This window comes from Poeciliopsis prolifica, unplaced genomic scaffold (assembly GCF_027474105.1).
Source record: "Poeciliopsis prolifica strain line A6 unplaced genomic scaffold, Auburn_PproV2 SCAFFOLD004, whole genome shotgun sequence".
NCBI lineage: Eukaryota > Metazoa > Chordata > Actinopteri > Cyprinodontiformes > Poeciliidae > Poeciliopsis > Poeciliopsis prolifica.
The window spans coordinates 12803871-12819105 of NW_026562379.1; the positions used below are offsets into that span (position 1 = coordinate 12803871).

The window sequence follows — 15235 nt, forward strand, 5'->3', positions numbered from 1 at the left end:
CAGTTGTGTTCAGCACTGTCTGCATTTAATCAGGCCAGCAAAATCTGTACATAAATAGATTATGAAAGTGTTATGCCATTATACTGAATATAATCTTGCATGAAAAAGTAGCAAGAATATGTGTCCCTATATTTTTGTCCAGTATCTGTTATTATATTTATTGAGCAAAAATATTGAGCCAAAGTTTAAGATACTAATTTGTGCTCTGAACTTGTGAAGGATATCATAAAAGAATAGAACTGGGGCTTATCAGATTCAGTTACCGTATCAGTTCAGATACAGATGTCGCTCTTGGAGCAGATGTTGGACTGAGGCTTCTGATCCAGACATCTGTGTAGCCAGGGGTCATATTTAGATTTATTTTATTCTAGAAGTAAGCCAAAAAATGTCGTCCATTTAAATGTATGGGGATTACATTGTAATCTGAGAAATGTACCACTAAATGTGTTTTTTTATTTGGCCAGTTTACTTTGGTACAGAAGCCCACTGTAGACAGTGTGACTGCTATGTAGAGATTTTATGTTGAAAGTTGTGGTTTTTCAGATGTTTTTTTTTTTAACAATGTTTTACATCCTACCAAAATTAGAGTTGAATGCAGCTGCCTTCTTACACTTCTGTTGTAGTCCATTGGTACTCCTCCACCCATACCCTTAGTTTCATCAATGTAAATGGATTTTGCAGCTCTGTATCGTTCTGTGAAAACAGGCATGAGTACATTACTCTGAAGATTGTGTAATTACAAGAAAATATTAACGCGAACGTGGCGTTGACTAAGTTTGGTGTAGTACGTCTGACAAGGCTTCATTTAAGTCAAGGCTAAACAGCCACCTGCTTGAAGCTGCCTTTGATCAATATACCGATCCACATATATGATCCACATATACAATAAAGGAAGTCTAGTCTAGTCTATCTGTATGTGGTTGATGAGTTTGATGATGACATTTGACAAAATGTTTATTGCTTGCTTCAATGTGATGTTTTTATTCTGTAAAGCACTGCCTGCTGACTGCCTTGTTGCCAAAATGTGCTACACAAATAAACTTGACCATGATTATTAATCAGCTGAAAATACCCTGACGTGCTCACATAGTAAAAAAATCGTTATTATTCACCACACGGATAGTCTCTATTTGTACAAACAAATGAATTCAACATGATTTCTTAAATATGGTTCTGTGAGATGGATCAAGACCTTCAGTTTCCTCCTGCTCTGATGCACTTCAACTGAATTCTATGTGGATAACAGCTCATGCTTCCCAAATACTTTAATTTCTTCAATATAAGACTGTGCCAGTCACGCTGTGATAACCAAATACATTGCTGTCCTCATCACCAGGCCCTGCGCTCAGAGAAAACAGTAGTTATTATTAACCGCGCTCCACTAAGAGGATTGCTTCCTGCACTCTCAGCCTCCGCGCAGTTATTTAAAGGCAGCTTGTGTTGCCGCCCACTGCCTGCCAAAGCTTTGGAGGGACAGAGAGATGTTGAGAGAGTGAGGAGGGAGGGAAGAAGAGGAGAGGGATAGTAATGGGACTTATAGCTCGGACCGGACCAGATAGGAGTGGGAAAGTAAAGCAGTGCTCCGGTGTTTTCTCTGGGTCTCGTCAGCGCAGCGCTGTGTGCGTCACAGAGAGGTGACAGCCACGCTGCTCCCAGCTCAACCGCCGCCACTGATTCTGCTTAAAGGGGGAGGAAAGGGGGGATAGGAGGAAGCTGCAACCATGACCAGCCAGCAGGACTCGGGATTCTTTGAAATCAGCATCAAATCCCTGTTGAAATCACTGAGTGGAAGTGAGTAGCAGCTTGTCTCTTGTTGTGTTCAGCAAACGGAGATGGCTGACTGAGATTGCAACTCTGCTGCAAGTCTAACTTTAGAGCTCAATGTTGTGGTCTGCGATATGACATGCTTTTTGCTTCTTCAGGATTGAATGAAATTACCCTTGTGCTGCAGAGTTGGAAATGAATCACCAAAATACTTCTTGTAACAAGACTCCATCACTGTAAACAACTTCCATTCATTTTTTTTTTTTTTTGGGAGCAGATCTCAGAGTTAAAATAAGAAAAAATAATCAGAGCTGTTTTTCTGTTATACCTAAGCTAACTTTACTGATGGAGATTTTTCAGATGTCTGCTGAAAAATGACAGTCCAGCCCTTTGTCCCAATAGGTCTTATTTAATGGAAGGTTGTGGTAATAGGATTAGAGGAGGTTCAGCTTGATGCATGTTCTGTCCAGAACCAACAGCTTCACTGCCCTCCACTCAACCCACAAGGTTGGGATGGATTGTCTTCCTGCTTTGGATCAGTGCAATATTCTGCTAAAAGTGAAATATAAGAGCAACAATAGTACACTGTGATGGCATTCAAACTAATCGCTTTTGAGTATAAATCTGTGAATGTGTGAACCGGAATATAATAAAGTGTAGAATAGGAAGTGCAACAAATCAATATTTCAGTTCAATAAGCTTGAAATGAGATACTATAAAACAAAGTGTCCGCATGCTCAACGTTGAACCCTCGCCTGATGATATTGCATAATCCTCACTGTGGGTCACTTTGGTACAGTGATAAAGGCCCAGGCGTAGCAGTACAGGCTGCATTTGATATTTTCAGCTAATATTAGCTTTTATATAGTGTTGTATAACAGAATACAAAATGGAAAACTAAGTTGTGAATGTCCAAGAATGTTAAAAAAAAAATACAATCTATTAGCAACAAAAAAATAAATGTTTTTTGTTGCCCATTCTACAAAATATTCAGGCTGAATATGTTTTCTGCTGTTCATGACAATGAGATTCTGAATTTCTGAACCGTCTGGACACTGATCTTTAATAAGTCTGTGTGTTCAGCTCTGATAAAACAGTGACAGACAGCAGCACAGAGCCGGTATTGTGCAGCTGCTGCGTCAGGTCTGCTGTCCACACTGGCTGAAGGTCAGTTCCCTTTCAGCCAATCACAGCAGGAGCTGCTGGGATGAGCTACATCGGCACTCCTACAAAAAGTAAACAAACACATTGTTTGGACTCTCTCATGAAATACATATATTCTGCTTACAGGTGTGCAAAGGTGCAAGATTAAACTTGCTTATTTTTCAACATTATTTAGGAGAACAGACTTATTTTACATTTTGATTTCCCTTTCCCTTTTATTTCCCTGGGATCAAATAAAGTATTTCTGAATTGAATTGAACAGATGTTTTCTTCCTAAAACTACATAATTACATGCATAAACCTATTCTGCTAAGAAGGAAGTAAAGTACAGCCTTTTAAACAGTTGCTCACTTATATAATTGGTCTGAAATGCTCTCTCAGCAGGCAGCCACTCGCAGCATGATGTCCACTCACAGAAGCACAACTAATAGTCAATAGTACGTGACCATCAGTTTAATCTGCTTTTCGCTGCACTTTCTTCTCTCCTGGTTTTCAAAACTTAAGCCATTAGATATTTGTTTTATGATGTTGTTTCAGCTACCAGAAAAAAATTATCATGTTTTTCTTACTCTATGGAATTCATTCTTCAACAAGTTAAGTTGTACATGCACTGGGAGTTTGATAATTCAGAGTGAAATTCTTTATTTAAATTTATTACTGGATGTTAGTCAGGTTGTTTTATTTTCCAGAAACATTGGTCTAAAGTCTAAATACAACATTTTGTCATATTGCTTCTCTTTTGTCTTTCATATTCATACCTGCTAAGTCTATTATTTTGTTTTACTTCTTAAAATGCAATCTTGTTACTCCTTTACATTGTTTTAAGTTCTGGAGAGAAGCTTGTGATATATTCTAAGAGAAACAAATGCTTCATTGAATGAATATGATTCTAAACTGAAATATGCCAGAGACATGGATAATTAGCCTGTGCCATTTTGTGTTTGATTATCTCAACTCCTTACAAAATCCATGTACCTGTGTGGTTAAAATGTAAAAAAAAAAAAAAAGTTCAATAGGTATACATTTGCATTGCAATGCATACTGTGCTCTCCAACACTAACAAAGTAAAGAGTGTCTGACCTTATTCTCACCAAAAGTAGTTTTACTCAATGAATCAATCAAATTTGACTTCTTTTGCATTTTAGAATAGTGATTTAACCGAAGTGCTTTCCATCAGCGTAGTAATAAAAACTGTCTAGAGTAAAAGCAGATAAAAACAACAGGAAGTGACAATGGTGGAAACATAAAAGTGTCAAAATGCTAAAAACAGGTCTAAACAAATGCATTTTTAGCTTAAACTAAAATAGATCACTGATGGGCCATAATTAAAATTTACTGTTTCTGCACAGTCTGAAACAAAGCCTTCTCACAGAGTTGTATTATTACTGGGATGTGTGGTCCAGTTAAAAAAAAAAAGTCAGGGAAATGTAAATATCCACCCACATTGTTCTCAGACCAACATGAATGTGGCATTTTTTTAAGTGAGGAGGATGATTCTCAAGAATACATCACTTTATATGTACACATGTGTGCATTTGTGTATCCTTGTATATGTTACATATGGACAACCATTATAACCACTTTTACCAATAAAGGAGGGTCATTTATGGAAAGTGAGGACATTTTCCTGCTCTTCTTTTTTCAATTGGAATGGTCTCTACTAGTTAAGTTTAGAGGTATGGTATAAAAAGTTTTGGTCATGGTTAAGAATGGTTAGAGTTAGGGAAAATGACTGGATTAATGTAGTTCCTAAAATGAATGTGGTCAACACAAAGTCCTCAAATAGATAGAAGTACAAAATACGTGTCTGTGTGTATAAGTGTGTATCTTAGCATTTGACTCACATTTGAATTATTCACTTCTCCAACAAAAATCATGTGCTGCAAACCCACTGTTCAATCTATCTATCTATCTATCTATCTATCTATCTATCTATCTATCTATCTATCTATCTATCTATCTATCTATCTATCTATCTATCTATCTATCTATCTATCTATCTATCTATCTATCTATCTATCTATCTATCTATCTATCTATCTATCTATCTATCTATCTATCTATCTATCTATCTATCTATCTATCTATCTATCTATCTATCTATCTATCTATCTATCTATCTATCTATCTATCTATCTATCTATCTATCTATCTATAAGATATACATGATATAAATATTACTGAGTTAAAATATTAATATTGTTATTTCTAAATGAGTATGAACTTGTTTTTGCATTATTTGAGATCTGAAATCACTGCATGTTTTCATTAGTTTGACCATTTCTCCTTTTCTGCAGATAAATAAAAAAATTTTGCTCTGAATTTTGGAGACATGTTGTCAGTAGTTCATAGTATAAAATAATAATGTTTGTTTTACTCATATACCTATAAAAAGTAAAGTCAGAGAAATTGATCATTTTAAGTGGTTTCTTATTTTTTTCCAGGGCTGTGTATACATACTTGTTAGCTTGTTTGCGTTGTTCTCTGAGGATCACCACCATGCTCAGGGTGTTTCCAGACCCAGGATGATGTAATGTATGCTGTGGCCGAGCGCCTTGTTTGTAGAGTCACATGTCATGTTTGAGACTTTGTACAGAAAAAGGCTTGAAATTCCCACTGATTGCTTTCTTTATATCTAATCTCAAATTAACTTCCTTGTCTTGGGAAATTATTAAAATGTTTTTCTGATTTTATTCTGCTGAACATGATTTGATCTGTTATGAATTTAAAGTGCTGGGCAGAGACTCTCCATTCCTATTACCTAAAATCATTTCCTTTATGACTAAGTTGAAAAAAAGAAAACATCATCATCATCATAAATTTAAAGGGATTGGTGATGAATCAGTGCCTGATGAAGAATGGCGTTTACACTGTCCTGCTCTCTTGCTTTACAATCACAGATGTGGAGAAAAGGGGAGGACTGCTTTGTAAGTATAGTGTTTATGCCTGGACAAATATAGCCACACAGCTATGCCACCATAGCATGTTGGACCTCATCTCTGTGCAGCTAAAAATTCCTGCCTGACCTTCACTCTTGGAAGGCAGTGACTAGTCACAAGGCTTGAGAAAGCCAACTCAGAGGGAGCTCAGAGAGAGAGAGAGAGAGAGAGAGACAGATCTAAACTGCGTGGTTTCCCATTCCAAACACTTCTCCCTCCTTTTTAAACACACCCGCTATTGCAAATTGCACACAATGGAAACTATACCCAGGAGAGCACAGCCAGCTGTCACACAAGACATGAAAGTTGGTGGATTTTGCTAGCGTTTGCCATGACTCAGGACAGTCCTAGATACCATGTCGTCATTCACCACAACGGACAGAATGGCGGTTTGCTGGAGTAAGGCCAGCGTGATCAGCTTCATCAAGGGTCTGGGTAGGTGCTGGGTTTTTCATGAATGAGCAAAGCATGTTCTGAAAGCTGCAAAAGGTTGCCACACATACTGGACATTCCTTGGAAGGCTTTGACTGTTTCATGTCCTGAAAAGACCTGCTGAAAACATGTGGTGGTCTTGTGCGAAATGGGGAACAGATTTTCACAGGGGAACCGAATTTCGCACAAGAGGTGTACTAAAATGACTCTTTCGCTGGTTGTTTGCAGATTAGTCAAACAACTACCGGTAGCTAAAGTCTTATTAGGTGCTAGAAATAGGATTACTGGCCTTTTCTATAAATTTCTGTTGTTTACAATGGGTGACGTGTGAAATTTAGACTCCCCTTTCAATATGGTGTGCACTTTCTTTCAGCTAAAAAAAGATTCATGTGATGAAACAAATTTGCACAAAGGGGCCTCAAATAATTTGGCCAATTTTTGTCCTGTGTTTTTTCTAAAGCTTTGACCCACCAATAGCAATTTTAGCTGATGATGATATCTTATGAACTATAATGTAATCCCACCATTTTTCTGAGCTGTGATCAATTATGTATTTATTTCAAAACTAAGACAAATTATTGTGATGTTTAGCGTCTCGTATTAGCAACATTAGCATATTAGCTAAAGTTGTATAAAATCCAAGAAGGTTCTGAGGATTTCTTATGTCAGAATGTTTCACAGTGGAAAAATATTTTAAAGCTCAAAAGTATAACAAAACGACCAACTGTGCTGTGCTTTATTCAGTCGTCCTGTTATCCGCTGAAAGTCTTGCTCTCTCTGACAGCCAGAATCACTGAAAAATTTTCAGTGTCTTTTAGAAAACCAATTTCCCTTTTTTTACTCTTCCTCGATTGACTCACCTTTGAGATCCAGAAACTTTAAATCTTCAACAGTGTGCACACCAAGGTACCAACTTGATCTGGCAGCATTCATGTAATATTTGTTCAGTGTTTGAAAATCCATCAGATTTCTCAATTTCTGACTGGGTGTTAATCAGTTTTTTTCTTGGTGCATCTCATTTTCTTCATGTTTTTCACCAGATTAATTTAACAATTAAGTGTGAAAAGTAAGTGTGTTAAGGAATCTTCTGAACATTTCATTGCCAGGTCTTAAATAAAATCAACAAGAAATAGTTAAATGCTTTGCAAAAGATATGCTTCACTTCTTCTTTTGTCCAGTCAGTTATTTCATCCTCATGTAAACATGTAATTTCCTAAGTTAAATGTCTCAGTTTGAGATGGCGGCACTGATTTCCGGACTATTTTAAGCTCTTTTCGGTCTAGAGGCAGTGGAGTGAAACATTGGGGTAAATCTTTAACTCATGAGGACAGCTTAAGGTCCAGGTTTTCTTTGTTTGAGTTATGTCTCTCTTTTACTGGTTTTGGGAATTTTTTAGATATTACATTCAGAGCAAATATAGGTTTTCAATGTTGTCTGATAACAACTATTTGTCATGAAAACATATTCCTAACCATTGAGGTATTATAGAATTTAGTAAAACTGAGAAAAAGTAGTCATATTAGTGTGTTGTCTGTTTTCCGCATGTAATCTGAGCAAACCTTAGTTGCCTCAGACATTGGAAAGCCCGAGTTGATGAGATTTGATGACCTAAGTCAAGCCACCCCTGTTTAAACATTGTCTAACTCACACCACTGCCTGAAGATGGTCACATGTTTAAGGCTCCCACTTCCTTCTAGGGCCAATGACATCGCTGGTACAAAATGAAAACACCAGCTGCCGACCGTGGTGTTTTAATTTCCATTTGGGCCCTGATTTGTGTAACTGGAGGAATGAAAAAGCAGTCTAAGCGCAAACCGGTGCCCTTTTGACAGTCATGCTGTGGAATGCTCATCAAGTTGGAAACATTTTGTCCATGTTTGGAAAAATTCTCTCGAGTGTCCTGTTTGTGTATCTGCTCTTGTGTATAGACTCGTATCTAATCATGCCCCCTTCATTTGGGCATTAGTTAACAATGTCCTTTATAACTAACTAATTTCTAAACCCATACGTGTGTGCTTGTGTCCTTTTCTCTAGCTTCACCAGTGGGAAACAATTACAGTAAACCTCCCATACCTCCAGTCTGTTGTCCTCAGGGAGAGAAAGGTCCACCGGCCATGATGCCCATCACCATTGACCCAGAGAGCCGGCCTGGCGAGTACGTCCTCAAGAGCCTCTTCGCCAACTTCACCACCTTGTCTGAGCGCAAGATCCGCATTATCATGGCTGAGCCGCTGGTGAGTGAGAATGACGGCGTGAATGTTTGGAGCCCAATTTGACTGTAGCTCAATTTTTCTTCATATCAAATATTTGAATTGATTTGTTAACAAAGGAGAAAAAAAACTCTGCAAATGAAATAAAGAGAATATACTTTATTGTACAAAGGTCAGAACAAAATCTGTACAGCTGACAACTAACTGATGTAGATCAGTGCATTTTAACATTGGCAATACTCTCAAAACTGAAATTTAGCCAAACCTCACCAAGTGTTTTAAACTGCAGCAGGATACTAACATGGAGTTTAACTTCCATATTCACAATACTGATAACATGACTTCCAAAAATAGTTTATCTGTTATTTTTAACCAGGCTTATACACTTATGGCTTTGTATTTGCTTAGCGTACTGTGGACAAACCATTGCTGAATATGGAGGCTGTCAATCTGTGATCTCAGTTAGCATGGAAGTGTTAAATATGCAGGGAAAGTGTCTAGTTCCGTGTCTGTTTAATGCTCCCCAGAGGAATGTAGAAAGGAGGTTTCCTTTCTACATTCCTCTGACAAAATGAGTAATTAATATCAGCTCAGTATTACAGGCACAGTAACTTCCTGCTAATATTATCACTGAAGCCAGTATTTTATCTAAAACCCTGTAACTCTTAGTAGTTTGTAGATGTTTTTAGCTAAACACTTTTATCTGTAAAAAACAAAAATTATCCTTGTCCCCAAACAAAAGCAGGATTCTCCAGTAAAAGCATTTGCTAAAAAAAAACTAAAAGGTTCATCAGAGTTTGAGGCTTAGCAGCTTGACACAGTTGCGAGAGAGGAGGACATTGCCATCAGCCCACGCAATGTCAGTGTCACACACATCAGGCTTTCTGCTATTTTGGATTAATCAGCAACTATAGTGCTCTGAACTGCTGTTTGGCTGATGAAATTATCCTGGGTCAGGTTAGAAAAAGGCAAAGGAGGCAATTAGATAGAAATAAAAGTGGTTTGGATTTGATGGTCAGTGTGTAAATTTTGTAAAATCTTTAAAATGTTTAGTTTACATTATTTATTAAATTACATTACATAATTACATTATTTATTAAATTATTGCAAAAGTATTCAATTTTACATATTACATGTTGATTTAGTTTAACAAACTGAAAAAAAAACCTAATAAATGTGTCTGTTTATTCAGTGTAAGTGAAAAGGTAACACTTGATTAATAAGACTGTCATGACACCGTCACGACATAATACCTGTCATGAACATGAATAAGTCTTCATAAATATTTATGACTGTTGCCATAAAGTGTCATTCGATAAATCATGACACTTTTAATACAAAGTTGACATCATTCAAAATGTCTTCGTTATGACAACTTGACATTACCAAAAAAATCATGATCTGACATAAATTTGTCATAAAAGTAGTAGTATAAAGGTGATTAAACTTTAGCTTTAATAACATAAAGCTACATCATTTTTAAAGTTTAATCAGTAATACTTTTATACCTTATGTCAGATCATGACTTCTAGGTTAATGACAATTTGTCAACAAAGCCATTTTGAATAATGTCAACTTTGTATTAAAACTGTCATAATTTACCGAATGACACTTTATGAAATGAATAAATATTCATAAATATTCATGAAGACCTACTCATGTTCATGACAGGTGTTATGTCATGTTTATGACAGTGTCATGACAGTCTTATTCACAACCTGTCAAATAAAATGTTACCAGTAAATTTCTGCTTTCAGCTGTGTGACTTGCACTGTGACCTGTAACCAGACAGATGAATGAGTTCATAAGTAGTCCCTTGTTGTTTGTTGACAAATTGGCTGAATTTAGGAGCTTCAAACTAAATATTAATTGATATGTTGTATAGCTGAGTTGTAAATAAATAAATATTGTTTTTTTATTTTAGGAAAAGCCATTATCAAAGTCACTACAGCGGGGGGAGGATCCTCAATTTGACCAAGTAAGTGCAGATAAATGCTTTTAATTGGCAGGAGTGCTTCTATTAATATATTAGTGAATTTGGTTATTTTTCACATGTTCAATACAACCTGCAAGCACTTGTGTTTAATACATTTTTGTATGCTCTGTGGCAGATATATTTTTCACACGTCAAATATAAATGTAACTACTGCAGTGAAGTCACATTTTCAACAGTGAACGAGTTGATGGCTGAAAGCTCTGCTCACATCCCAAATGGTCTTTCAGATTCACTCGGTGTTTACCTTGTGACTTGGCCCCAGCTCAGCACAAGGTGTGTCCTGCAGGTTTGTGGTTATGCAGAGAAGGCCTTTTCACAGCCACAGAGTTGTGTTTGTGCTGCTGCGCCAGGCCATTCAGCAGCTCTACAGAGCCTGGATTCTTCTGGAGCCTGGTGCTGAATGAAGGGCTCGCTGTGTTGCCCCAGTCCAACCAGACTCTCCTCCCTTCCTGTGTGCCCAGCCTGTTCCTTCCTTTGCTGGGACCTCCCCCAACATTAAGGGAGGCTGCCCCCTGGGCACGGTCCCATAGAGAACCAGCTTGCCCAACAATCTTATTTCATTCCTTTCATTTAGTTTTAAAAGTGTTCTGATTTAGTTTTGCTCCATTTAACTTTCAAGTGCTTAAATCCTGATGAGATGCAAATAAATCTGTGATGTGTGGTGGAGCTTTAGGTGAAATTGCTGCACAAATAAACAAAGGAAGCACTGATTGCTATCTCCTGCTTTGGTATGTTAACTGCTAAACAGTAATGTGCATTTGCACCATCTATGTCTGGTTCCTCTAGTTGATAAGCGCCATGAGCTCACTGGCTGAGTATAGTCTTCCCTCCATCCTGCGCACTTTGTTTGACTGGTACAAAAGACAGAACGGACTCGAGGAAGAGCTGCACGAATACCGACCAAGAGCCAACACAAAGTCCAAAAAGTGAGAACATTAAAACAGATTAGCTTAGCCATTAATGATTCCAATTGTAAAGAAGCATCAGTTTTTCTTTTTTTTTTATGATTATAACATGTTTCTGCCCAACAGTGATGAGCAACAGAGAGATTATCTACTTGAAAGGAGAGATTTGGCCATTGACTTCATCTTCTCTCTTGTACTTATAGAAGTTTTAAAACAGGTGACTTTTGTTTCAACCTTTGTCTCACAACAACTACTTTTGCCATTTTTCTATTATTATTTAGAAGTCTAAAACTTTCACCCTCTTTCTGTTGTTTCAAATAGATGCCGCTCTACCCTGCCCTCGACGGTTTGGTCAAGGAAGTCATTAACTTAGCCTTTAAGCACTTTAAATACAAAGAGGGGTAAGATCTAATCACTTCTACTGCAACTTGATTTTATCTATTTATTTTTTCAGGTCTACAATGTTTATAAATGTCAAATATTTGAAACTATTTTATATTTTGTCACAAGCTTGCATGTTTTTTCATAGGGATTTTATATTTTTGCAGTAATAATAAATTTTTATATTATTACTAAGCAATATAGCAAAGTCGCCCCAGATTTACGGGTATCATTTAGACGTGCCACACTTTCTGGATTTTTTGAGATTCCACAACTTAGTCACGGTCTACTTTTTGTTGACTTATGGCATAAAATAAAAGACATAAAATGTTGGTGTAACATGAAAAATTACAAGAAAGTTCAATGGGTATGAATACTTTTACAAAATGGTCTTTCTAAATCATTAGTCTTCTTACTGTGGCAATTTTTCTCCAACAGATATCATGGTCCAAACACTGGCAACATGCACACTGTAGCAGACCTCTATGCTGAAGTCATTGGACTGTTGGCTCAGTCAAAGTAAGCATGATTTTATGTATACAAGTTGTTGTGTGAGTATTTTCTGAAAAAAATAATCGGTTTTATGAGTTTGGAAGGCACTTTAAGATAGGTATTTAATGCCAAACTAGTACTGGAAAATATTGTGCTTATTTGAACTTTCAGGATCGTTGCAGCAGGGAGGAAATCCTTAAAGCAGACATATGAGCTGCAGGCCTCATTTCAAACTATGCTTTGCTTAATTTAATATGTAGATTTTTTTCAGGACTTTTAGAAATTTTTTCTGATAAAAGATTTTACTGTAAATTTGTACTGATTTTGATTAAATATCTTGAGATGTCCTGTACACATTTTTAATCAATTTTAGATTGAGAGTATCTAACACTTCTCATCTAAATATTAGATGAGAAATTTGCCCTGGGCCTCAAATATATTAACTATATATTGATGGAAGAAACATGTTTTCATCGGTGTCCTTCTTAAACCTTGTCACGTTTCATTTTTGCCACAACTGTCAGCTTTACTTTCTTAATAGCAATTCAGGCTTCTTTTTATATAAGTTCATAAAAACATACATATTTACAGGTTTCCTGCGGTAAAGAAGAAGTTCATGACTGAACTGAAGGAGCTGAGACAGAAAGAGCAAAATCCATATGTCGTTCAGAGCACCATCAGCCTCATCATGGGGGTCAAGTTTTTCCGAGTGAAGATGTATCCAGTTGAAGACTTTGAAGCTTCTTTTCAATTTATGCAGGTACAACAAACTTTACAGTCTGAAAACGTCAGTGAAAGTTGGCTCTCTTTACTGCTTACTTGTTGTGTGTTGATATTACACATTGTAGTCTTTTAATATCTTTAAGGTAATGAATAGAGAAGACATTTTTTCAAAACTCATATTTCTGCAAACTGTTACACACTTGTTTGCAGGAGTGCGCCCAGTATTTTCTAGAAGTCAAGGATAAGGACATTAAGCACGCTCTGGCTGGTGTTTTTGTTGAGATCCTGGTGCCTGTTGCTGCGGTAAGTTTCTTCATCCAATAAATGATGCATTTATTATCCAATAATGTTCAGCCAAGAACTCAAATATTTGAAAAGCACCATAAAATGTATTTTTTTTTTGCAGCAAGAGCATATTCTGAAATATTTTTAATACATTTACTCTGTGCCAAATAAACTTAAAATATTATCAAATGTGATATTCATAAAACGGATATCTCATTTCTTAATGAGGCTTTGTTAAACAAATAAAAACGATATGCTGAATATAAGATTATACCACTAAATTGATTATGTTGACATGAGCAATGCTTCTCTATGTTTCTGATCTATTTTGTGCCGAAATCTCAATGTTTTAACCTTAATCGTGATCTTGCTCTAGGCTGTGAAGAACGAAGTGAATGTACCCTGCCTGAGGAACTTTGTGGACAGCCTGTACGACACAACTCTGGATCTGTCATCAAGAAAGAAGCACTCACTGGTTAGTTATGGAGCAGAAACAGACTGTGATTGTTGGTTTTGTTTGTTTTTTGATGTTTTTGGTTTTCTTCTGTTGCATGGTGACAGAGACGCTTGCAGCAAAGCTTCAAGATCGCGTTATGTAAACTTATTACAGTTAGTGTCCAAACTACAAATAATTTATAAGAGCAGTCAGATTATCAAAAGAAGCCTGAAAGCAGGGCTCTATGGGCCTTTAAGTTTTATTCATAGCCTTTTATGGGCTATGAATAAAACTCACAACTTCATGCAGAAAGGGAACAAAAGGATCCCCAATAAAAATGTAAATCTACATTCTCTGGAGGCAGCGTTTGCAAACAACACATGTTATGAAGTACCAATAAGTAGCTTAACAGAAGAAAACCTCATCATGTCTTCGTGAGAAATCAAATTTTAAAATGCAGTTTGGAGAGCGTTTCCTAGATTTGTTTCTGCAATGTTCATAATGCCTGAATATTGCAGAACATCTAAGTAGTTAAACTTTTGCTTTCATTTTCCCAGGCCTTTTATCCACTTGTGACCTGTCTGCTGTGTGTGAGTCAGAAGCAGTTCTTCCTCAACAGATGGCATGTCTTCCTCAACAACTGTCTTTCAAATCTCAAGGTAACATGTAAACCAGATTACAGTGCTTTACTAGATGTTTTTTTTTGTTAAATTTTTTATGTAATTGGATACTTTAAATGACAGTATGACTGCAGAAGGTATTTTTGATTATCTGTAAATGTGAAGTACTGTTAGTTTTTGTTCAGGTTTTACAGAAACTTTCTTTTTCCATCTTACAGAGTAGAGATCCTAAAATGGCTCGTGTTGCTCTGGAGTCCCTGTATCGCCTGCTGTGGGTTTACATGATCAGAATAAAGTGTGAAAGCAACACAGCAACCCAAGGGTAAATCTATTTACCCTGCTTTATTGCTGGTAGTTTACAATAATTTTATGCCTCAGCACTAAATTAGCATGCCTAGATGATGCCATATTTTTTATTTGCATTTATTGTGTCTTTACAAAAGTATTCATAACTCAAGAAAGCATCATATTGCAAATAACTTCTGCATTACACTCTTTTCAGATTTTTATTTAACATTTAAAAAGGAAATCATGCATTCTCTTCTTTCCACTTTATAATGTTTCTGAAATAGTTCAAGGTATTGGAATACTTTTGCAGGACAGAAAATGTAAGAGTTTTTTTTTTTTTTGTGGTTAAAAGGTGTAAAACATATCTTGAAAGTGCATTTTTTTAACCCCATTATTCTAAAACAATGTTTGTGTGTCTTCACAGTCGTCTGAGCACCATCATAACGACGCTTTTCCCTAAAGGCTCTCGCAGTGTGATGCCGAGAGACATGCCCCTCAATATATTCGTCAAAATCATTCAGTTTATTGCACAGGTAAATGCAATATGCTATGATTCTCTCAGTAGATGCTACTGTGATTGACACTCAGGTTAGGATCTGT

General features: G+C 36.5%; 1 protein-coding gene across 5 annotated transcripts in view; it reads left to right on the forward strand.

Annotated features, from left to right (window-relative positions):
• LOC129358925 (protein furry homolog) overlaps positions 1-15235 on the forward strand; it is a 44201-nt gene that overhangs the window by 3898 nt on the left and 25068 nt on the right. For 3 of the 5 annotated variants that reach the window (XM_055028187.1, XM_055028186.1, XM_055028190.1), the window contains exons 2-13: positions 8334-8533; positions 10434-10487; positions 11292-11431; positions 11537-11627; positions 11732-11811; positions 12230-12310; positions 12875-13043; positions 13217-13309; positions 13668-13766; positions 14285-14386; positions 14566-14669; positions 15060-15168. In XM_055028187.1, the coding sequence (XP_054884162.1) occupies positions 8334-8533; positions 10434-10487; positions 11292-11431; positions 11537-11627; positions 11732-11811; positions 12230-12310; positions 12875-13043; positions 13217-13309; positions 13668-13766; positions 14285-14386; positions 14566-14669; positions 15060-15168 (1322 nt within the window). Of the gene's footprint in view, positions 1-1461; positions 1792-8333; positions 8534-10433; positions 10488-11291; positions 11432-11536; positions 11628-11731; positions 11812-12229; positions 12311-12874; positions 13044-13216; positions 13310-13667; positions 13767-14284; positions 14387-14565; positions 14670-15059; positions 15169-15235 lie in introns of those variants that run through there. The other 2 variants (XM_055028188.1, XM_055028189.1) reach the window with 2 other exon arrangements.